The 24,519-nt window shown below is 53.6% G+C and overlaps 1 protein-coding gene across 2 annotated transcripts; it reads right to left on the reverse strand.

Moving 5' to 3' along the window:
* Positions 1–1,821: 1,821 nt before the first annotated feature.
* PLP1 (proteolipid protein 1) lies at positions 1,822–16,528 on the reverse strand. 2 transcript variants are annotated; one of them, XM_081964278.1, is made up of 7 exons: positions 16,394–16,528; positions 9,576–9,762; positions 8,350–8,506; positions 6,227–6,395; positions 5,191–5,264; positions 3,869–3,934; positions 1,822–3,560 (listed from the first exon to the last, which is right to left on the reverse strand). In XM_081964278.1, the coding sequence occupies exons 1-7, from the start codon at positions 16,395–16,397 to the stop codon at positions 3,489–3,491; spliced, it is 729 nt and encodes a 242-aa protein (XP_081820404.1). In that variant the 5' UTR covers positions 16,398–16,528; the 3' UTR covers positions 1,822–3,488. The 2 variants fall into 2 exon arrangements, with proteins under 2 accessions (XP_081820404.1, XP_081820403.1); XM_081964277.1 differs by having other exon boundaries at positions 8,245–8,506.
* Positions 16,529–24,519: the final 7,991 nt, after the last annotated feature.

Genomic DNA, 24,519 nt, shown 5'->3' on the forward strand with positions numbered 1-24,519 from the left:
AGAAAGCTGGTGTATTCTTCACATTTTGTCCTTGCCAGCCCAAGAGTCGCTCTTCCAGTTTTCTCCCTGATCATCTGTGGTTGCTATAAGTCTGGGAGTCGGGAGCGTAAGAAGGCAACGGGGAAATGTATTTGTGGGCCGCAAATGGTGATTATATCCACACGATGCCAGTTTTCATTCTGTTCTGCCCATTTAAAAACCCAGTGGAGAAGTGATGTTCAGAGTGCATAACAAGGTCCCTCTGAATGGGTCAGCAGTTAAAGAAGTCTCCTTCCTCCTCCTGATGGAGACTTGGGAACGGGGAGGGGGGGAATTCTGACCCACTTCACAGAGTGGCTCAACCGATGAAATTAAACCAGCCCTTAAGAGACTGAATGATCCAACCAACCAGATCAATAGATAAGTCCATTCCCGCATAATGCCCGCTAAAAGCAACTTTACCAGCACAAGTGGGTGAACTCGCCAACACCCAAAGATTTCAGAAGCTCTCCACAAATACAATGTGTGTTTCACTGCTGTGTTTGTTCATTGCAAAAGAAGGAGCTTTGTTCGTGGGTCATTCCTAGTCCTGAGCCAATCCGAGCACCCACCAGGTCTGGAGGGAGGAAGGGCTGGCACGAGGAGCTCTGTGCTGGGCCTGAGAGAAGCCCCGGCATTCTTGAAGGAGTGGGTGGGAGGGTGGAACAGCCATCTGGCCACAATGGGAGAAGCAAGGGATGCCATCCTTTTTCTCAGAAAGCCTGCAGGTGCAAGAGGTTGAGCCAGGAACCATCATCCAGTGGAGCCTGCGGGGAATCGCCCCTCTGTGCTGCTTTCGAAGAGACAATCCCCACATATGTTTTTTCACAGGAGATTTCATTAATCTGGATGGATGGATGGATGGATGGATAGATGATAGATAGATAGACAGACAGACAAACAGACAGACACATAGATAGATAGATAGATGATAGATAGATAGATAGATAGATAGATGATAGACAGACAGATAGATAGATAGATGGATGATTAGATGTATGTATGTATGATGGATGGATGGATAGATAGATAGATGATAGATAGATAGATAGATAGATAGATAGATAGATAGATAGATAGATGATAGATAGATAGATAGATAGATAGATAGATAGATAGATAGATAATATAGATGGATGGATAGATAGATAGATGGATGATTAGATGGATGGATGGATGATGGATGGATGGATGGATAGATAGATAGATGATAGATAGATGATAGATAGATAGATGATAGATGGATAGATAGATAGATAGATAGATAGATAGATAGATAGATAGATAGATAGATGATAGATAGATAGATGATAGATGGATAGATAGATAGATAGATAGATAGATAGATAGATAGATGATAGATAGATAGATGGATAGATGATAGATAATATAGATGGATGGATGGACGAATGGATGATGGATGGATGGACGGACGGATGGATGATGGATGATGGATGGATGGATGGATGGATGGATGGATGATAGATAGATAGATGGAGGTTGCCCCATACCATCCATCATAGATGCTGAGAATTTTTATCAATTTGGGAAGAGGAACTGAGGCAGTAAAAGCTGATCTTTTGGTCTGAGCTGCAAAGGGGGGACTGCAGAGGCCATCAGCCTGTACCATCTTGCTGGCCTTCTGAAAGCCATGCCAAGGAGGGCCAGGCGTGCAAGCGCCTGCGAGAGGCCTGAGCCCCGCCCAGAAGTCCTGCCCCAACCTCCCCGGAAGGCAGAGGGAGAAGAGCAGCCAAGGAGACCCTGGTGGTGGGAAAAACAGCCAGACAGGAAGAGTGCAGAGAGTTCTTCAGAATAGTCGTAACTTTTATTCCTCAAATATTACAAAATACACCTTGCAAGGTAAGTCTCCAAAAACAAACTGGTCAGGCTTTGTTAAAAATGAATTTCAAAAGGAGAAAGAAACACACTTAGCTTATTAGCCGGTTTCCCCAGAGTTTATACTGAGGGATTTCGGAGGGCTTGAGTCCCAGTTATATGCATTGCAATCAACGTGGAAGATCAGGTATAGACAACTTCATTTGCCCCCAGTATTCGCTTCTGCTTTCCAGGTGGGCTCTGTTCACAAGTGCATCCCGAATGGGTTTCAGCTGCCTGGGTCAAGCCTGCTCAGCAGGGCTGCCCTGATTGTTAGCCGTCTAGGGAACTGGCCCCTGCCTGGCCATCTCTTCTCCCCCCCTCCCCACTGGCTGACACAGACCCCCAAGGCTGGAGACGAGCACTAGCTGGCTGTGCCCGGTTGGCCAGGGAGCTCCCAGCTAGGGCCTTTCCCTCGTGGGCAAGAAGCAAATCAGGCTCCTGGCCGGGGGGAGTGTCGGGGAGAGCTTCCATGACCCTTCCAGTCCATCCCTTCTTTCCGCTGGATATCATGGTGTGAAGTTCAGGGATGCTCCTTCCCTTCAGAGACCAAAGCAATTTTCTTTTGCTTTTATAGAAATCCGTGTCCAGAATGTACAGGGTGTTTTTTTTCTCTTCTTTTACCTCTCTAGTTGGACCAAGGAACCGAGACAGGAGGCTCCATATAACTGGGATGGCTTACGGTTTGCCAGGAATGGGGAAGAGTAAAAAAGAATAAGGAAAGGAAGACGGGTTATATTCTGCAGATGATTCCCTAAGGAAGGAGACGTAGGATAGAAGCAGCAGTCACTGGGAGAGGAGAGCACCAATGTGACGGTCGGAGGCTTTGGGTCCCCACCGCTCGTGGCCAAAGGGAAAGCACACGGCCCAGGGTTACGACCCCCTCCTCTAACGAAGGAGCCCCTAGCATTAGACACGGCAGCTTCTGGTTATGGGTGCTCCTAAGATAAGGTTGACCTCTGCCCAGCTGGGGTGGCCCAAGGAAGCTAGAGCCAATCGACTTAGCTTTTCCTGCTCCTCAAAAGATGGACAGAAGGGCCCCTTCCCCAGGTTCCTCGCAGCTCTTGGGAGGATGGACAAGGTCACTCTCCGCAAGGCAGTGGCTCGGTGCTCTCTTTCCCTCCTGGGAAGATCCTGGCTCCAAGCCCTCTTGCCCAGGAGATGGGGAGGTTAGCCAAGGGGGGGAGGGGCTTGTGTTCGCCGCCGCCTCTGGTGCCACCCCAAGAGAAAGCTGGTGAACTAGCAGAGCTGGCTCTTCTGTGTCTCCGGGCGGCTCAGCCGGCTGATCAGACCACCTGGGCCTCCTTTGGAGCAGGCAGCTTATCTGTTGGGTGGTCCCAGAGGAGCCCAGAGAGCTACTGGGAGAGGAGAGCATGAAGGAAGAGTGTAGCTGCGGTGCTGAAGAGACTCTCCTCCATCCTCGGGACACGGCCTGCTTCATTGGCACAAGGGGGAAGGGCAGTCAGATGGTGTTAAGGGGGGAGGAGGAGGAGGAGGAGGCCAGGTACAGCGTGACTGCCTGGTTGAGTTAAAGCCTGGTAGTTAGAGGAGGAAGAGCATCTGGTGAAGGTAACGGCTCTCTCTTTCGCTCACGCTTAAAACTTTGTGCCTCTTCCCATCAGTTTGAGGACTGCAAAGTTGTAGGTGGCAGCAATGATGAAGGTGAGCTGGAGGCAGAAAGTGGGAAGGAGGAGATGAGATCAAAAGGCCCTGGCAAAGACAGCCCCCTTCCCAAACTCCCCTCGTGGCCCCCAGCGCTCCAGGCTGCTTCTGCACCTGCCTAGAGGTCCCCAGCCCCGCCCGCACTCTTCCCAGCAACAGTCCCAGGGGTGACTGTGAATCAACCAGAAGCGCCTTTCCATGTTGCTGTCATTTGAGAATGTTTGGCCCAAAAGCAATAATGGCATTCCTGCGTCTTTCTCCCTAACCCTTGAATCCAAGGGAGAAGATCCAGGGGACTCTTGGCTAGACTTACCAGGGCCACAAGGGTAATGGAGGCCCCCACAAACGCGGCAATAAAGAGATGAAAGGTCATCTGGAACTGCAAGAAAACAACACAGAGAGGTCTAAGCCCCATCCCTGGAGGATGGGGGATCAAGGAGATCTCGGCCCCTTGGAGGACTGAACCCAGAGGTTGGAGGTCTGGCCAGGGTCAACCATGGAATCACAGTTGGGTTTGCATTGGCCTGGGGCCAAAGAAAGCAGCCCCTTTCCCTAAGGGGCTCAACCAACTGCTGGACCAAAGAGGCCTTCACTGATCTAGCAAAGCCGCTCTTCAAGGTGGCAGATGGATTTTCTTACCCATCCTGTGGACTATTCAAAGTTTCAGGTGGGATCGTTTATTTCTCATCCTCATATAAAAGTGAGTGTCACCTCCAAAATAATGCCCAGATGGTACCTTACGTCCATTTTGTCCAGCCAGATAAATAATATGGGTTGTTGTAAGAACCAATCTGGGTCGGTCAGTGGGGACCAAAGGTTTTTTCTTCAGAGCTTTGGGTCTCGTGCTGGAGCCCATCCTCAAGGAGCGTGAATTGTCTTCAAAACGATGGTTTTTACTAAAAGGCAGTAGCTGACGGAGCTACTAAGATGTGTTTGGTGACTCAACTCGGATTTTTAGGGACCTGCCGATTGTCTTGAAACACAATGGATTATCCACAAACAGCAGGTGGCCAATATCGGTTAGTAATAACTTGGTTTTGATGATTGAGTTATCAAAGATAACTGCTGGCTTTCCGGAGAGCGTGAAGACTTGGCTCTGGCAACTGGCATGGGACCCAAGAATGAGACCCAACCCTGAGCGATTGGGGGAGGGGGGGGGCTTAAACATGGCTTATTTTTGTACAGTTTTTTATGTGGACTTTATTGGAGTGGGTTTTTTTACTTCTACACCATCCAAAGTCACTTAGACAATGAGAGGGGGAGGGAGAGAGAGAGAGGAGGAGGAGGAAAGGAGGGAGGGAGAGAGAGAGAGAGAACCCACCAGAACTGGCCTACCCTCTGGAAATGGGGAGAGGGGGGATGGAGAGAGAGGAGGTTGGGAGGAGGTCGACCCACAGCCAAGCCTGAGGGCGCTTAAGGCCCCCTGCTGCCCCCCAACCAGCTGGGACACCCAGCAGCTGACCGGAGGCTTCTCCTGTCTTGCCAACCCAGTTCAGGATGAGGATGATGGTGGCTGGAGGGGGGGAAGGGAAATAAAACCCCTTTTTCCCTTAAGGAACCTCCCCTCTGGTTCTTTTTGTTTGCTGGGAAAATCTAGCCCATCCTCCACTCCTTTGTGCAGCCGAAGACACTCACCTCAGCAGTCTTGCAGATGGAGAGGAGGCTTTGGCCGCAGACTCTTCCCGGAGATGCATTCCAGGGAAGCACACCTGGGTGGAGCACAAGAGGTCCTGAGCACAGAGCAGCGCCCCCCCCCCCTTCCAGCAGGCCAGGAGGACTCCACGGAGGCGGGAAGCCCCCCCCCCCCCCCGGCCTGACCTCTTCTCCCTATGGAGCTCCTCCATCTGTCTCGAGAAGCCAGGGGAGAGGGCTGGGGGCAGTCAGAAGGCCTGACCACTTCCAAGCTTAATAACCCACTAAACCATTCAGTGCTCTGATTTTGGCTTCCTCCCCCTCTCCACCTCCTCCTCCTCTTCCTTCTTCTTCTCTTCCTCCTTCTCCCCCCCTCCTCCTCTTCTCCTCCCCCTCCCCCTTCTTCTCCTCCTCCTCCTTCTCTTCCTCCAATGAACCTTGCCAGTTGCAGCCTTTTCTGCAGCCCCCAGTCAAGCAAACCAAGGCTTCACGGGATGTGGACATAACCATTCCAGCCTCCGGAAGGCAGCTTTCTCCCCATTCCTCAGGAGAGCCGCCCAGTGTGAGCAGCCTTCCTCTGTGCCTCTGGCTTCCAGGGACAGGCTCGGACGAGTGGCCATCTGCTCACCAGAGCCAGAGAACCATCCAGGCCTGTACCAGCCTCTAGACCAAGGGTGTCCAAACTTGGGAACTTTAAGACTTGTGGACTTCAACTCCCAGAATTCCCCAGCCAGCATAGCTTGGGAACTTTAAGACTTGTGGACGTCATCTCCCAGAATTCCCCAGCCAGCATAGCTTGGGAACTTCGAGACTTGTGGACTTCAATTCCCAGAATTCCCCAGCCAGCATAGCTTGGGAACTTTAAGACTTGTGGACGTCATCTCCCAAAATTCCCCAGCCAGCAGAGCTTGGGAACTTTAAGACTTGTGGACTTCAACTCCCAGAATTCCCCAGCCAGCCATGCTGGCTCTAGATGGTTTGAGGTGTCCCCGTTTAGAAATCTCCTGGTTTTAGGAAGAAAGTGGCATTTGTGACTCACCATACATTCTGGCATCAGCGCACAGGTTGCCGATACTGGCCGAGGTCTTGGTGGGGTTGGCAATGGAGTTGCAGGTGGTCCAGGTGCTGAAGTAGACATAGACCGGGACGGCAGAGCAGGCCAGCACCAGAAGCCAAAGGACAGCCAAGACGTAAGTGATGCCCACAAACTGAAAGTCAGAACAGGCAGGCAGAGGGCGGGGGGTCATTGCGGGTCAGGACCTTTGGCCAGAAGAGCATGAGACTGGAGATCTGCAGCCTGAGACAACTTCCCCACCTCTTTCAGCCGGAAAGGAAGGGGAGACCCCTCCAGCACCAATGGGACTGCCAGGGATTGCAGCCCGCACCCACTGCTCGCAGCTCTTGCTCTCCTCTCCTCTCCCCCCCAGGTGCTCTCAGCACAATTGGGGGCCATGATGCTCCATAACCTCCTCTCAAAAAGGCTGAGGGTCTGCTGGGCCGTAGCCATTGAGAACATGGAGCCAAGTTGTGATCGGTGTCACGTAGAATCTGATTGATGAGCTAACCTCGTGCAATTTGGAAAGCGATGCATTTTAAGGGCAGAGATGCTCCCTTAGTGGTACACTTTTAAAAACGGGGAACGCTAGTAAGTCTCCCTTCCCTCATCCCTCACACCTGCACTTCCCTCTCCAGCGGCTGCTTTACGCCGAACATGGCTGCAGTTTGCAACCTTTCGCCCTTCGCATTGGGCCTTCAGACCCTGTGGGCATCTCTGCAGACTTTTTGAAAGGAAGAAATCTGCTCTCTGCCTTGCAAAGGGCGACCTCCTTTTCCTGGCCAAACTGTTTGGACATGCCACTGTTGGCTAGAGATCCCAGCCGCGGGGGTCTGAGCTCGTGCTTGATTACGCTGAGAGCCCCACCCACCCAGGTGCCAACCACACTTTCGGGCTGGGACAGATGCTCAAAAAGAAAGGCACACGCAGTACGCACACCTGTATCAGGAATTCGAGGGAGCCAGCCTTCCCATGCTCTGCCATGTGGGCTTCCAGGCTGCAGTGGTGAGAGGATCTTGCGGGGGGGGGGGATGTAAAGCGCATGTGACATTTAGCTGAGTGCCAGGAGGAGTACTGAGTGTGCCTGAAGGTGAGCATTTGCCCAAGAGGTGCAGAAGTCAGTGATCTTGAAAGAAAACAGCACTTGGTTTGCTCTATCCTTGTCTGCTGGGCTCTTCCGGTGCAACTGAGCATTTCTGGGCAATGCTTGTGCTACGGATCTACGCCAGCTCCCTCATTGGTTTGGCCGATGGCCCTCTACTCGTCCATAGCATCCCCCCACCCCAGCCCAGTCCCTCTAGCTCCCGGTCCCCCTGTGGCTGTTCTTTGCCACTCCCCCCCCCTGGAAAGGAGTTTGCTTGGGGTCCCTTGAGGAAGGAAGAGCAGGGTGCCCAGGGGCAGAGCTGCCCAGCGCCACAGGCACTTCAGCTGGTGGATCAAATAAGTACCCATCGCTCAGGCGACGCTTGGCATCTCCGCCCTCCCCTTTCCTGCAACACGTATGGCCTGATGAGACACCCCAGCTGCAGTGCCTCATGGCAAGGGGCCCATGCCCAACAGTCAGCCTTGCGTTGCAGAGGGATGGGGGGGACGGGGGGGTTATCACCAGGCAGTGGAGGCTCAATCCGCCAGGTCTTCCTTGCAAAAAGGAGAGCACGGGGGGAGGGGGGAGCCCTGCAGGGGATGCCCGTAAGTTGAGTCAGCCAGTTAGTGTGGGCAAAGGCCGAAGTCAATGGGACAGCTGGGGAGGTGTTAGGAGGGGCGGCGTCCCCCTGGCTGCAAGGAGGGGTGGGTAGGGTGGGGGAGGAACTGCCATCCTGTGCGGTTTTCTCTCTTAAGATGCCACCAGTGTCTCTTCCAGTGCAGCTGCCCGGCCTGTGCCTGAAGCCTTTTCAGGACCAGCCACGGGGGCTGACCAGGGCTGCAGTCTCATGCCTGTCTGCCCACGCCCATGCCCACACCAGCCAACCTGCCCCAGAAGACGCAAACTGCGGATAGATCACCTTGTCAGGATGTCCTAGCCATTTGCCCAAACAGTGACACACCAGCTCCCAAGAGTGAGCTTGACGGTGTCCTCTGGAACCCCTCCCCTTGTGGCCCCCTGTTACCGTAGCGCTGAGGCCCTTGCCACAGATGGTGGTCTTGTAGTCGCCAAAGATCTGCCTCACAGCGCCGGTGGTGTAAAAGCCTTCGGCCAGGAGGAGGGCTCCAAAGAGGAAGAAGAAACCAGCGATCCCGTAAATGGCATATTGGAAATCGTGGATCCTACAAAGGAAGGCCGGGTTCAGAAGGGGGGGAAGGAGGGCAGGGGTCCCATCCAGAGGCCTCCCCCCCACCCATCCCAGGAGTCAGGCTTTGCAAAGCGCTTGGTCCAAAGGCCTACCCTGAAAGAGGGCAGCCCCCCGTTTTGCAGACAGGAGACCCCTGGCAGAGATTGTTTTTCGGCCACAGGACTCTGCCTGCCTCACCCCCCCAAGGCAAAGCTGGCTGCTGCCCTATAGATCTCTGCCTTGCCAGGTGGGCACCCGCGGCCATAGAGACCTCAGGCAGTGGTTTGATGCCCACTCTGCCTTTACCAGTCCAGCATCTGTGAACAAAGCCCGTTCCCTCATCTGGCTGGCTACCGTCACCCGTCAGCTAACCCCAGTGGCACTTAGGCAGACCTCAGTCCTGGGCACGTCTACACTACCAGCAGCCTTTGAGGCAATGGGTGCTGGGTGAGGCGGCTGTGCCAATCACCCCTTGAAAGGAGCCCGGTCTGCACAGCTGCAGCTCAGAGGCTGGGCGTGAGAAGGGCACGTTCTGCGGCCACCTGGCATCCCTGGCACGAGGCTCCGTCTGCCCATCCCGCCCGATGGTGACATGAAAGGGGCTTTGCAAAAGTGGCTCAATGGAAGGGGGAGGGGGAAGCTCCTTTTAGAGAACTGGTATATCCGCTATCTACTATTCCACAGTAGATACGTTACAACTATATAGGATTTTTTTAAAAATGAAGTGTAATGCATAGCCATTAAAATTGATTAAAAATTAGTATTAAAACTCGGGCATTCGTATTTAAGTTATTTTTCAACTTGGCATGTGTGGAGAACAACTACATTTACAGTTGAACTAACTTCACACCGTTTCTCATTTTAAATACCATTTTCGAGCATTCTTTTCTTGAAAATCACACCCAACCCCTAATCCCCAGCGCTGGCTGGCCAGGCACGTGAAATGCCTCTCGGAAGACAGGAGGAGGGGAGCGTCTGGGTCTCTGGCAGAGGTTTATGGAGGGGAGGCATTGCTACACCCCTGCCCTGCCCAGAGTACGCAGCCCAAAAAGGGGAATACTTACACATCCACCAGATACTCATAGTCTTGGTAGTTTTTGGAAAAGTAGGTCTCGATCAGATGCTCCGTGCCCGTGAGGGCTTCATGGCCACAGCCACAAAACAGGGCTACTCCCAAGAAACACAGGCCTGTGGCTACCAGGGAGGCAAAGGGGGCTCCCACCAGGCACCTGGCACAGCACTCTAACAAACCTGGGCAGAGAAGGATGGGAGGGAGAGAGAGAGAGAGAGAGTGCCCATTAGCCCTGGCGGCTGCAGCAGCAGCTGACCAAATGTCCTGCCCTGTGCAGAGAAGAGAGAACTTTTAGAGGTTGCATCAAGTCAAGAAGCTGAGACTGGATCCAAATCTGTGGGGCAGCCAATCCTGGATGAATGTGAAGAGCCAGCCCTGAGGCAGGCGGGCGGGTGGGGTGGGGCAGAGGCAGACAGAGGAGAAGGGGCTTCACCCACTAAAAGCCACATGATCCCCTTCACCTATTTGCTTCCTGGCCAGTGACTGCCCCCTGCCCCAATCTTTTCCTGCAGGTGGGAGATCAAGAAAGAGGCAGGCGACCCCCCCCCCTTGAGAGAGAGCCCCAGGCTTTAGGACCTGGGGGTGGGGGTGGGGACTTCTACTGGCATCTTTTTGGCATGTCCTCTTCTGGGACATGCATTTGGGCAGAGGGCTGCTTGTTATTTGGGGTGTCCACTTTCATATAATTTTCTTTTGGTTTCAGGTATGTCTTTTAGTTTTCTTCCTTCCTCTGCTGGTCTTAAAAACGACACTTGCTGAAAAAGGAGACCTTCAAGCAGAATTTGCTATTTGGAGGTGGGGGGCGGGCAACACCTCTGGCTGTGAAGGACAGTTAGCTGGTAGCCTGGCATTTAGCAAGATGTAAACCAAGTACCGACTTTATTCCCTGTCTGGCAAAGAAGTTGAATTTTGGATTGGTCAGAATCTTGTGTCTGTTTCATTTTAATTTTCCATCTGTTTGGTGGCTGCCTCTCCTCCTGGCTCCAGGCAGCTCTGTGGGTCCAGTAACTCAGAGAGTGCCCTCTGCATCTTTCTAACAGAGATGTCCCACAGACACGCCCGCCTTCCAAGCTGAAAGCAAGATGTGCCTTGACTCTTGGGGCGCTCGCCTGATGAAAGGGATCCTGGGATCTTCCTGAGGACACGGAACTCTGCATTTCCTCTGAATTGGATCGCGCTCTGCCCTCCCTCCGGCATTTCCACTGGCAGGGAGGAGGAACACCTGGTCATTAGTAACGGACACAGGCGAAGGCCGGGATGGAGTTTGGCTCTCTACCCTGGGCCAGAAACGGGCCTCGACTCCCAAAGAGCCACTCTCGTCTGTCTGCTGAGACCTTGCTCAGACCTCCAAGCTTCATCTGGGAGAAGAAGACCTGGAGCGGAGAAGCAGGAACTAAATTCCTTGCCAGGCTGCTGCTTCGGGGTTTCGGGGAGCCTGATCTGGGCCAGAGAGCCAAGGAGAAGCCTGTTGCTTTGGACCGGAAGGGAGGTGGGGGGTTTGAGGTTCAGAAGGGCAGATTGAGAGAAGGGCAGCTACCTGGAGACCTCGCCTTTGCAACTGGATCCGGGTTGGGATTCTGAGGACCAGGAGGTGGTGGATGTGTTTGGCTCTGGGGTTTTGTCTCAGGCACTTCACTAATATTATCTATATTACAAAAAATACAACAGTAATCCTGAGAATACGCCACACAACGCAGAAGCCCACCCCACTCCAGTGGCAATTTTGAGAGAGCCGGTCCTCCCCTACCCCCTACCCCCGCTTAGCCATCTCTCCACATCTGCCCTCCCTCCAGGCGCTTTCCCCGTTGCTCCTCCTCCTCCTCCTCCTCCTCCTCCTCCTCCTCCTCCTCCTCCTCCTCCTCCTCCTCTGCCTCTTTGTCCCCCGGGGTGTTTTTCTCAGCCCTGAAGAATGAGCCCATCAGAAGCTGCTGGGGCCAGGGGTCAGCCTTGCGAGCTGTACTGGTCTCTGGGTGGCACGGAGAGCACAAGGGGGATTTGTTCTCCGCACTCTTCTCTCTGCCCCGACTGGGGAGGAAAGGGGGACCAGCAGAGAACAATGGAGCCCTCTTTTCCTTGCCCTTCTTGGGAACAGCCTCCCCCCCCCCCTCGTTCTCCTCAAGTGTGGTGTGGAACAAGTGCCCGAGGCCTCAAGCCAGCAGGTTCCCCACTTGGGACTGGCATCTGATAGGCGCAAGGCAGTCATGATCACCTTCCTGCCACCCAAGAACCCCAAGTGCCCTCATCCTCCTGCCGCTTCCCCCCCCCCACCTGTCCAGCAAATGCCAGCAGAGCAGGGGCCCAGCCGGAGACCTGGGTGGCTTCATTCAGGGTTGCCCAGCTGAGCCTGCTCCCACTGTCCTTTGGGAAGGGTGCGTTGGAAGGCTGAGCCCCCATGGGAAAGTTCTGGAGGGGGGGCTCCGCCCGTCCCTCCTTTGACTATCACACCCCTGCAATGGAGATGACCTTCGCCCATGGGAGGAAGCAGTCTCCAGGCAAGGCTTCCTCCATCCAAATTCCGAGAGGACCGAGAAGGAACCCCCTGTGGCCTGAACACAAGGCAGAACGCACGGCTTGCTTTCTGGAGCTTATGGGAATCAGCCTGGGGAGGGGGTCTGCGGAGGGGCTGGCTGGGGAGCCCCCCTCGGGGCTTTGAGCCATGAGCTGAACGCAAAGACGGGTCTCCTGCACCCACAAGGGGGTTTGGGACGGGAGGCTGGATGGAGCCCTCTTTGGGCGCAGCAGAGGTCAGGCTGGCTCAACCATCTTCTGGATCGCCTGGCCTGCCTGGGGGCTTCTGCTTGGCCACTGGGGAGGGGGGGGGAGAATGCTGGGCTGAAGACCCTTTGGGGTTTTTGTTATTTTGACCTCACTGTCTAAACTCAACCCAAGCAAAAAAACTAATAAAATATGTAAGGAAAGGCAAAGGATCGTTCGACTCTGCAGGATCTGCTTCCAGCATGAGATTGATTGATTGATATCCTGCTTCCTTATTTTTACAAATAAGACAGTGAGTTTAGATAGATGCCTTCCTCCTCCTCTTATTCCCCACCACGACAACCCTGTGAGGTGGGTTGGGCTGAAGGAGAGGGACTGGCCCAAAGTCACCCAGCCGGCTTTCATGGACCCATTTCCTTTTGGCCAAGTGGCTTCCTATTCTCCTCATTCCTCTATTCCTCACATTATGCGTATTGTAAAGTACAAATGTTTTAAACAAACAAACAAATAAATGCAATTAAATGAATGTCCTGCTTTAAGTTAGGACCCAAAGTGGGAGAGCTGGTGGTCTGAGCACCTCTGTGCTCTCTGCTAGATTCTGGATCAGTTGGTGGCCCAGAGGGAGCCACAGCTGCAGCATGGCAGCCGAAAGGCCCCTCTCTGCCCCCCCCCCGGGCTTCTTTCTCTCTTGGCCCCTCCCTTGCTTTCCACCAGCCTCCGGGGTAACCCACTAAGCTTACATAATGGCTTGGGCGGGGGGAGGGGAGGGGGCAGGGGTTGGCTGGTGGCAAAGATGACAGAAAGAGGTCCTTGTGTGAACACAATCCCCAGCCTTGTGTCCAGGGTAGAACAATGGACACAAGAAGACAAGGAGGATGAGCCTCCCCAAGGCTTGAGCTCAACACTCCCCCCCCCACACACACATAGGGTTGTGTTGACTCCGGAGGAGCTCTGGCTGGTACCAGCAGGGGGGAGAGGAGGCGTGGGTGCCACAGGGACAGAGATGGAAGGGGGGGGGGTCCTGGAGCGGCTTTTCCAAGGCTGTTTTGACAGAAGGCCAAAAAGGACACCCTCGAAGTGTTTCAGGGAGGAGGAGGAATGAGGCTGGGTTGATGGCAATCCAGAGCTTTCTCCTAAGTGTTGTGGGAAGGGATGGAGGCATCTTTCAGCCTGCAGAGAACCCTTGACCTTGGCTTCAGCTGGGCATCGGAGTGCCACCATGACCTCTCCTGTCTTCCTCTGGTCACCTTATGTCCTCTCACTGTCCAGAGACACAGTGGCCGCAGGAGCCTAGCGCCCCAGGCCTTCTTAGGACAGGGAGATGCCTGAAGGTAAAACTGCCAGGTGCAGCCGCTCCCTGCAAGGCCCTGCAAGACCAGGGAGCTTCCACTGAGAGACTGCGGAGCCGTGGGGATTTCTGAGACTCCCAGCGGATCTTTGGCCAGGCAAGAGAATGGCAGGCGGCCGGAGTCACACCACAGGGGACTGAGTCTTTCTGACTGGGCAAACAAAGTGCCCAGGTGGGGCCACTGGGAAATTTGGGGAACTTGCACACCTGGCCACCTGCCACCCCAAGGACGCTCAGAGGAGAAAAGGGCCGCTGAAAGGGGGGCTTGCCTTCCCCACCCTGGGGAGCTGAAGCTTCTATTTTGCAGCAGGGAAGCGGGGGAGGGAGGGGTTTTGGCCAATCAGATGGAAGACTCCCCAGGCAGGAGCCCTTTGTGCCTCCTGCTGCTGTCCCTCGCCAGCCCCCCCACCCCCACCCCCCAGAGGCCCGTATGTGGCCCTCAGATGGAAGCTCCCCGCCCGTGTAGCCAAGAAAGCCACTTCGGAAAGGTGAACGAGCCTTCTGATATTTGCAGACAGGGGTTTCTCACGACTTTAATTGGGGTGGAAGCAGGTCCCAGAATGGGCGTGGACAGTAAGGTGTAAAATAAATGAATAACAATTAAATCTCAGGGGTTGCCACAAAGAAGAGGGAGTCAAACTATTCTCCAAGGCACCTGAGGGTAGAACAAGAAGCAATGGGTGGAAACTAATCAAGGAGAGAAGCAACTTAGAACTGAGGAGAAACTTCCTGACAGTTAGAACAATTAATCAGTGGAACAGAAATTGCCTCCAGAAGTTGTGAATGCCCCAACACTGGAAGTCTTTAAGAAGATGTTGGATAGCCATCTGTCTGAAACGGTATAGGGTTTCCTGCCTAGGCAGGGGGTTGGACTAGAAGACCTCCAAGGTCCCTTCCAACTCTACTATTGTATTATTGTATTGTATAAACCAAAACCCCAGAAAACTATTCAAATGGAGGGGTTTACAATGAAGTAGAAAAGCTGCAGCATGATGAAGCCGGGGGGGGGGGGGGCATGTTCACCTCATCCCCTACCACCCCTCCCCAAATAAAATTCTGCCTGCAGCCTGCACGCAAGGACTTCCCTTTCCATCTGAGCCCATTGCAGCCCTGTTCAGTCAGCTGAGCAGGCAGGCAGGCAGGCAGACACAGCCCCTGAAGAAGAGCCCTTGGCTGGCCCACCCAGATATTGGACTGGCTCTAGGTAGCTGAAATAGATCCTGCGCTGCATCGCCCCGTCTGATCAGAGACGCTCCAATGTTGAAGGAACATTAGAGGTCATCTAGCCAACTCCCTGCTCCGTGCAAAATCCACTCTGAGAGAAGGCATTGCTGTGAATGGCCTTGATCCCAGGCTGCAGGACGGCTCCAATGAGCCCCTCCTGATCTTCTGGCATAGAAGATGATCTAACATCGTAAAGTATCCCACACCTACAAGGGGGCACCTGTGATCTCTGCTTCTTCTGTCTTCTCCTTCTGGGGCACATGCTTGGCTTACTTTTAAGGGATGGGGGAAATACTTGGGGGAGGAAGGAGGAGAGAATCTGTGCAGGAGGGAAAGTGGGGTATGAAATGCTAGGGACCAGGTAAACTGCCTGCAGGAGCCAGGCAAGCCTTAAAATCACTCCTTGCTTTCTGGAGGGGGGGTGCTGTGCAGGGGAGGGGGCTCTCCTCCACTTGGAACTCTCCAGGAGCTGCTCTTGTTCAGAAAAATGTGATTTCAGGTGTCCGTTTTATTTTGACAGCCATATTATTCACGATTGAATATTGTACCGATGTTGGCTGTGTTGCTTTACACCTTGGCGCACATCTGGCAGCCTGGCAGGGGCGGGAGGAGAGCTACACATCCCTGTGCAACTTGGGAATTGCTGGCTGGGGTGGGGGTGGGTGGGAAAATAAGAAATATGTGGGAGAAGCCGAAGCCAGGGGCTGCTAAGAGCTCCCTCTCCCGGGTGCCCTGAGAGGCCTGGAAGATGCTTGAGAGCTGCCAGCTCCCTCTCCAGTGGGGGGCATTGTGTGTGGCAGCCGCTCTGGCCAAGGAGACCCTATTTCCAATGAGGGGGTCAACTAATTCTGCAGGGAAGGGGCTGAGAAGAAAGGCCTGGCGGGAGTTAATAGGGGTGCCCATTCCGGCAGGAGGAGGAGGGTGGCGATGAAGATGCCCGAGTCCCTACAGAAAGAACTCCTGTCTAGAGAGCATGACAACCTCCTTCTATGAGCTCTTAGAACGAAAAGACCCACAAAGCTTAACTACCCACCCATATCTTCCCCAGCTTCCTGCCTCCTGCCTGCCCCCCCGTCTCCATTCTGCAGCTTCAGCTGGACTTTACAGCCTCCCTGAGAGCAGCTCCCTCGGACCCTTGCCTTGCCTCCATTGAGATGCGCCCAGACCTCCAAGGAGATGTTGGCACCGTCTCAAAGACCCCCTTCCTGGAAAAGGGATCAGGTTCAAACTCAAGACGACCCCGCTGGAGGGAATGCCGAACCTGGATGGAGATTCGGGAGACGCTCCCTAAATAGTTTGCCGGTCAACGTCAGTCGTTCTTTGGGACTTTTGGGTGCTAAAACAGCAGTTTGAAATTTTAAGTCAATTTTTTTTAAAAATCCCAAGCGCCCAGAAGAAAGGGCATAAAAACCCCTTCAGCCCAGCACTGAAGGGCAATGGAGTGATAATATAGCCCAGCTTCTTAATTGCAGGTTCTCCCTATTGGAGAAGGATTAAAGGCTTCCTTGGATTTGCCAACTTACCCATGGTCTCAGGATGCGAGTGAAGGTACCTTTGGTGTTTTTTTTTCCCTTTGGCCTCTGCTCAGCTAGAAGAACCCTTCGTGGTGCCCTGTTGCCTTCTCTCCTTCCTTCCCTCTGGTGACTGTCCTGTTCACCAGCAAAGAAAAGGGCTCTTGGGTTGGCAGCCAGCCCCCTTAAAGAGCCGCCCCCCCTTCGTCCGCTCCACCCCTTGGACTCTCCCCTCTTTCTTAACCCTCCTTTGGACAGGGGTGGTGTGCATTTCTGAGCATGGCACGAGCCAGTTTGCCCTTCGTGTGCTCCCAATAGCCTTTGGCCAATGTAGGAACAGAAAAGGCAGCCAGATTAAGCTTTGGCCTCTTCTGGTGATCCCCACACAAACATTGGGGAGGGGGGAGTTGTTGTAAACTCTTGATAGCTGTGCTTCACTTTGGTCTTTCTACGGCTCATCTCTTTTCTGACAGCATCTCTCCGTATTTCCAGTCTCCCCTGTAGAAAGGGCCAAGGTTTGGAGGCAGGGGACCTGGGCTGTGCAATGAGCCTCTTGGATGGCAGGCAAGGGCTGGACAGGCCCACGGAGAGAGGACTTCGGGCCTGGAATGGCCTTTGGGAGTCCCCGTCTCCTGTGGCATTCAGACATGCCTCTCCATCCTCTGCTTGCAGTTAGCCCCACACCGAGTAAATCTAGCAAAGGGAAGGGAGCAAAATAAGGGTGGGAAAGTGCAAAAGGCAAGATGCTTTGGAAGCAGGTTAAACAGATGTAAAGCTGGCATGAAGTCAGGTGGGTGACCCAGGCCGTATCCCCTCCCCCTTTCACCCTAAGAAGTAAGCAAAGGCAGCCACTTCCCAATATCTCACTGGGACAAGCTTGTTGGGGAGGTGGGGGGGGGAGCACGGCATAAGCCAGTAATGTTGAGTTAACTTTAAAGATTTTTTAAAAAACCTTCCTTTTATAAAAACCCTCCTTTGAAATGTCAGCAGTTTGTGCTAAGACATCCATGAATAGTGAACGTCGGTCCAAATGTTTCTTCCAAAAATGGGTGCCGTCGATCCATCCAGATCACATTTCCCGGGACTAACCCTGGCCTAGCGGGGGTGGCTCTATGGGAAGGCCCCGCCTTGGCAGAGAACCGGTGGGGGGAGGGGGGCTGTCAAGAATTCGGGCCAGCACGGTCAGATGCTAAAATACACCATGTAAATGAAATGAAGAGTGTGGAAGAGAGAGAAAAGAGGCAAGGGGAAGAAGAGAGGGATAGGAGAGAGGGGGGGAGAGAAGGAGAGAAAGGAGGAGTGGAAAGGGGAGAGAGGAGAAGGAGAGAGGAAGGAGAAGTAGAGAAGGATGACAGAGAGGAGAAAGGAGGTAGGGAGGAGGAGGAGAGAGGGAGGGAGAAGAAAGTGATAGATAGGGTATAAATATGGTGTATGGAGAGCAGGAGAGCCAATGATAGTTTTGGGGGTTGATGGTAAGACAAATTGATGTAAATATTTAATCATGTAAAAAAAGTTGGTTAGGTAACAGTATACATGTGGTTATTTGTATGAAAATGAAAAAATAAAAAACGGGGGGGGGGAGAATTTGGGCCACCAAAGGCCTGGTCAGGGGCCACAACAGCCGTCCACGCCTGTCCTGTGGATGGGAGAAGGAGATGCTAGATCCAGGCTATGCTTACCGGGTGACAGACGGCAGCTGGATTTAAGCTGCCTTCTGTCCTCCTTCCTTCTTCTCCTGGTTTAACCCCAATACTTGCTCCAAGGGGAGCCCGGGAGAGGCACGATGCTGCCGCCCTGCTTTCCTGCCCCTCCCTCCCTGCCTTCTGGCCTTCCTCCCCAGAGTCCTCGAGGTCAGCGCCTCCCTTTGCTCCCCGGGGGCCTCTGGTTGCCTCTGCGGGGGGGGGGGGAACCTGCCCACCCCGCTATCCCTCTCTTATCCCGGCCACCCTCTCTGGGATGGGTGTCGGGCGCCAGCACTTCGTAGTGGTGGAGTTTCTGATCTGAAACCAGCAGGGGGCAGAAGCAGCCGTTGCGCAAAACCAGCTCCTGTTTATAGGGCACCGCCAGGGCTGCTGCTTTAGCCATGGGGTCCAGGCTGTGGGGCAGAAGGTCTGAAGGGTCTTTGACCAGAAGCTTCCTTCTGCAATCTAACTGCCTCCTTGTACCCACATGGAGGGGAGGGAGGGAGAAGCAAGCTGCCCCCCTCCCCACTCTGCTCCAAGGCGTGAGATGCACAGGCTGGCATCCTTCCTTGACTCCCCTGCTTCTTAGGCGGGCAGGAAGACCCTTTCTGTGATGCCAAGTCAAGAGAGCTCCAGCCGTGCTTACCTGCCCGCTCTCATCAGTGCCCCCCTGCTGTTGTTGGCCTCTGAACTAAGGACCGTTCACACTGAAGCCTGCTGCTGACCTTCCCGGGGGCCTCTGATTCCTCTCCCCTCCCTCCCTGGAGTGGAAGGGGTCCCACCCTGTGTGCATGTGCCCACCCTGGAGAGGAAGAGCAAAGTGCCCCCTCTGCACTGAATGGGCCACAGCTCTGTAGCTTTGGGTATCAACTCCTCTCTCTCTCTCTCTTCTCCTCCCTCCTTGGAGGGAGACCAAGTCATAATGTGGGGGGCGGGAGGAGGCAGCGGCGTTTGAGGCACCAATTAATTTGAGACACATTGCAGGAACAGCTGACGAGAAGAAGACTTCGGTCACAGGCGCTGGAGAGCTTGGATGGCAGGCAGGACTGCTGAGAGCAGAGCCCTCCACCCAAAGCCACCCAGAGGAATCCCAGCAGAGGGAATTGGGCTGCTCCCATTCTTGCTTGGGCGGAGGGGAAGGGGTGCTTCAAGGCTCCCTACTTGCCCCATAATGGGAGCTGCTCTTCCCGAGTCCAGGATGCTAAAGGGAGACCAGTTGCCCCCCGCCATTGCCCAGCTGCTGCAAAGCCTCTCTGAGCCCCGTAAGGGTCCAGTCAGCCCCATGGCTGCTTCAGGCAGACGGCCTTGAGGCTCCAGGCTCGTTTGCACTGCTGATCTCTAGACCCAGGCTCACCCTTGGAGTGGCCATTGTTGGAGGAGGAGGAGGAGGAGGAGGGGAGAGGGGGAAAGGTGGAAGGGGGAGGGGGAGGAAGAGAGCTGCTTAGCAGATCAGGCCAGCTAGCTTCTACCACTATAGCTAAGAACGATCCTTGCCTAAAATCCAGGCAGTTGCTACCAGTCCTCTAGAGTCCAGATGTACCGAAAGTCACTCTGGGTTCTTCCTGAGCAACAGAAAATGGGGGCGGCTTGTGGGCCAGTGGAAGAAGGGAGCTGCTTGAGGGACCAGCAGCACATTTATACCTTGAGGAGGCCCCCCTTCCCAATCTCCTCTTCCGCGGCTGTCTGGATGGAGAAGGGGGACCTGGCTGTCTTTTAATTGAAGGCATCTGTCACAGCCGTGTATTTAATAAGCAAAGCTGAGCTTGGCGAATGGGCCGGGAGGGGAGGGGAATGGGTTGTTAAGATGCCCTCCTTTTCCTCTTGACTCCAGATGGCATAAAAATTACACACACCTTTTCAATTGCGTCTTCCAGGAGCCTGGCGCAACACTGGACGCACTTGGCAGAAATAAAGTGAGACGGGGGAATGAGAAAGACGGATTTATTTCAACGCCAGCCATGGAAATTCTCCTCTCTTCTTGGTTCCTCCATCCTTGGGGCTTACGAATTGCCATGGCAACTAGGAGGCCTTCAGACTTCCACTGCCAAGCAGCCTTGAGAGGCAACTTCACGGCTGGCATGAAACTTCAAATAGAGGGGGCGAAGAGGGGGGAGCAGAGGGACGGGGCTCCCTCCACGACGAGAGGGCTCCACAGCTTTCGGGACAGCGCGCCTTCCTCCACTCCCTCCAGTCCTCTGCTTGTAATCCGTTACGATTGATTGTAACCAATCAATTCGGTGACCCAGGTACAGGGGCTGGATTCACATAACATCTGAAACTGAAAGAAGAGTTGCATCATTTGTAACTCAGTGACTTGTTCTTGCAGGGCAAGGAAGCAGTGGTTCAGTTAACAACCGTGTTAAGCGTGTTGTGTACACAGGCTGCAGAGCCGCATGGGTCCCATTTCCCTCGCCCCAGGACCCATGTGGCTTTCAGCAACCACAGGATTCGAAACCAAAACCCTGGCATGGAAAGAGCCCTTATTGTCCGAGAGACAGCCTGGCATCAAGGAGAGCCTGGTTCTCTAGCCAGATCTTGGGCCAGTGTGAAAAGATCTCCTGACTGAAGCCTGAAAGAAACTTTCTGCTGCCTGGACACAGGGAGGGATGGAGGGTTCTCTCTAGTCCCAGCCCTCCATCCTTCTGAGGTCTGAAGGGAGCTTGCCCACTCCTCCTTCCAAGAGCAAGCATGTCACGAGCTCCAGCCAGGAGGGGAGCTCCCGGGTTGGTGCCTCTGCAACTTCGGGCAGAAGGCAGCCTTGGTCAGCAGCCAACAAGAGGATTCAGCCAGAACGGTGGACATGGAGTTCTTTGAATCCCGAGGGTGGCAAATCAGGAAGCTCCTCTTGCAACCAGACAGTCGCTCGCCTTTGGAGCTCTGAAGCATGGAAAGTTCCATCTGGAAAAGTAAAGATGCAGCAGAATCCTCCGGTAGTCAGCAGGACGGGAGAAGGTTGCTCTTTGGCGTCAAAGACAACGCACTTCTTGGCCAGAGGTGGTGGCCCAGGCAGGCCTATCCCAAAGCATCCCTTTGGCCTCTCCCGCTCGGTTTGCTGTCTCCTCCAGTTCCCAACTTTGTTCTCTGGTGGCTTTGCAATCCCTTGGTCTCCTGTCCAGGTGAGAAAATCCCAAGGCAGAAGAAGCGAGAAGGCCAAGCCAAGTGGCATCTGCCTGGACTGGAGTTGAGCACCAATGGGCATATCTGCTCCCTGTACATTTGATTGGAGCTAATCACTGTTAGAGGAAGGCAGGAAGGTCCATGGAGAATCTCAGTCTTCCAGATCCTGGTTGTCCCAAAGGTGATTGCTTCCCTTTCCTGGTTTTTCTTTGAAGACATTTCGCTTCTCATCCAAGAAGTTTCTTATTGATCAAATCTTTATTGTTTTTTTCATCTATAACAACTTATAATCATCACATTAACATTGTTGGTTCATCCTACCTGTATATATCAATCTTATTTCGCTTCTATATTTATATACATTCATTTACAGTTCTATACATTTCTCTATTGTTTCTTGGCTAGATTCACTTTATTCCTGTTATGCAACCATTTATACCGATTATCCCAAATTTCATAGTATTCAGACTCTTCTTTGTCCTTTAATCTTAATGGTAACTTGTCCATTTCTGCGCAATCTAGAATTTTCTGAATCACTAATTCATCTGGGGGAATATTACTCTGTTTCCAACATTGGGCAAACGTTACTCTGGCTGTAGTCAAGAGGTGTATTCGTATATATTTAATTTTCTTTCTATATTTCCCCTTGGTTATTCCCAGCAGAAAAAGTTCCAGTTTATATTCTATTTGTTCCTCTCTAATTTGTTGTATCCATTTCCAAATTTTAATCCAATACTTTTGAGTTTCCGGACAGGTCCACCATATATGATTGAAAGGCCCTTGTATTTTTTTGCACTTCCAGCAAGTCGTCCTCCAAGAAGCTTCTTCAGCTCTTCCACTCCTCACCATCCAGTCAGAGCTGAAAAGGTTTCTTAGATGAGAAGTGAAACCTCTTCAAAAAAAAACAAACCCCAGAAAGTCTTGAAAGAAGCACCTTTGGGAGAGGAAGGCAGGAAGCAGCTGGGCCCAATGGAGATGCTGAGGAAAGCCTCCAGACTCCTGGTCATGCAGAAAGAGAGGTATCAGACCCTCCTTCTTGACCAGCTTCATCTCCTCGCTTCAGTGAGAACATCATAGGTCCATCCCATCTCCCTAGGGCAGGGGTCAGCAAATTTAAAGAGCAACAAAGGCGCTAACTGGAAGCCCCCCGTTCAATTCTGGAGCCAACCAGAAGTCCAGTTATCCCCCACCATAGAGTCTCCTCCTAGTGTGGCATCCTTTCTGTCCTCTACCTGTCCTAACCGAAAGCCCTATCAATTGTGGAGCCGACCGGAAAACCTGCCCCTTGCCATAGAGTCTCCTTTTGGTGCACCCTGCTTCCCCCTCCCCCAAACCGGAAGCTCCTCTCAAAATTGTGGGGCCGACTGGCAACAGGGCGCCACAGCAGAGGGATGAAAGAGCCACATGTGGCTCCAGAGCCGCAGTTTGCTGTTCCCCTGCCCTAGGGCAGCAAGGAGGCGCCATGGGGTGGAATGGAAGATTGAGAGAAGTCCCAGCAAAGTCCCACATAGGCAGAAGCACCTCCAGCTTCGTGTCTTTGAGTGCAGCTGCTGCTTCCCACTTGGCTCAGGCCCCAATTTGACTGTTTCTGGCTCATTGGAGCCTGCAGGCAATTCCCACTGAAGCCACCTGAGTATTTTTAGCTCCGAACGGAGGGCAGAGCAAAAGTGTCCAGCTTTAAGCATTTCTTCTACTAAACTGCAAGGCCGGAGGGGCACGGAGCTGCAGGTGGCCCATTGGCATTGTCACCTTGAGCTGGAGTTGCTGGTCCACCTCCCAAGTGACAAATGATTGTCCTGCTGTCATCTGCTAATTTTAGCCTTGCAATGGGAACAAACAGCACTGCAAATCTTTTTTGGAATTCACCTGAACTGCTGCCGAAGCTCCTGGCTCTCTTCAGAGTCTCCTGTGGTTTGGGAGTGATTTTCTCTTATTACCTCTTCCCTCCCTGGAGACCTGAAAGATTAGGAGGGGGGGTGGCCAGGGGGTCCAGAGGGGGGAGGGAGTTGAATTCCAAGCAGAGAGTTGGGATTTTGGCCATTCCCAGCCCTAACCATTCCCAACGGCCCAGTCACCTTCTGCCCACTGAGCAGGACGGGGCAGTTTGTCCTTCTTTGCTTTCGCTAAAGGCGTCTCCTGCAGAACTCGAGGTCTCCCACCATTAAGCAGGGATGGGGCTGTTAACCAAGATTCCCTCAGAAAGTTGCCTTGCACTTGTCTTCCTAGGGCAGTGATGGCAAGCCTTTTTGGCACCAAGTGCCCAAACCGGAACGTGTGTGCATGTATGGGTGCGGGACCGTTGGAAACCCAAAGACCAGCTGGCTGACGCACACATGCCCGTTTTCAGGTGGTTTTCTGGGCCACTTTCAGGCTGTTTTTAGGCTGTTTTGGGGGCTGTTTTCAGGCTGTTTTCTGGTGCTCCAGCATCCTCAAAGACCAGCCAGAAACCAGAACACCAGCTGTTGGCGGGATCCTAACAAGGAGGGCTCTGGGTGCCACCTCTGGCATAGGTTCGCCATCATGGTCCTAGGATGATCCTCTCCAAGGGCGGGTGTGGCTTGCTTCTCCCTCCTCTGCAGTTTAGAAAGGGTGTTGCACCTTCACACGTTAGCAGCATCGCAATGTCCTTGGCAGGATTGGCCAATGTTTCGGCACAGCAATTTTAATCTGCCAAAGCGCCCATGGAAATGGCACAGCCTTCCGCAAACGAAACAGGCTGAGAATCCGCTCCCTTCAGATAACTGGAATGGGCCACGCTATTCTGTTTTGAAGGAGTCTGGAAGCAGACACGCCTGGACATTTTCCTCCCCAGGGGTGACAAGGCAGAGTCTTCCAGCTGCATATGTTACTATTTCTCTTCGTTTCAACTAGGGACTTTAAGCTGAGCAGTAGATAAACTGAAGGAGACAAGGGGTAACGTGTGGACACAGCACGACGAGATCGAGGGAAAGGAAGTTCTGGAGGAAGGAAGGAAGACGGTCCGTCCACCACCCGGGCAAACGAAACGTGTGGAAAGGGAGGAAAAGCCTTCCAGACGGTCTAGTCGAGAAATTCTTCCGTCCGCTCCGCGGGGGACGCTTGAGCCTCTCGGTCAGGGGGGAGCCCGGGGATCCCGCGCTCCTCCTGGGAGGTGAACCAAGAGCTTCGCCACAGCCTCGCTAGTGCCCCGCCAGCCAGCAGCGGTCTTCCGAACTGCGGGGGGCTTCAGGAAGCCTTGCCCGCGCGATCTCCTTCGGGCCGGGCAAGAAGCGGCGCTCTGGACCTGCCCCTGCTCTCTAGTTTGCCGCCGGCGTCGTCGAGGCTGAGCGCCCGCCAAGGAGCCCACCGTGGGCTCCCGGA

This window comes from Natrix helvetica, assembly GCF_964273705.1.
Source record: "Natrix helvetica genome assembly, chromosome: 11".
NCBI classification, from domain to species: Eukaryota; Metazoa; Chordata; class Lepidosauria; order Squamata; family Natricidae; genus Natrix; species Natrix helvetica.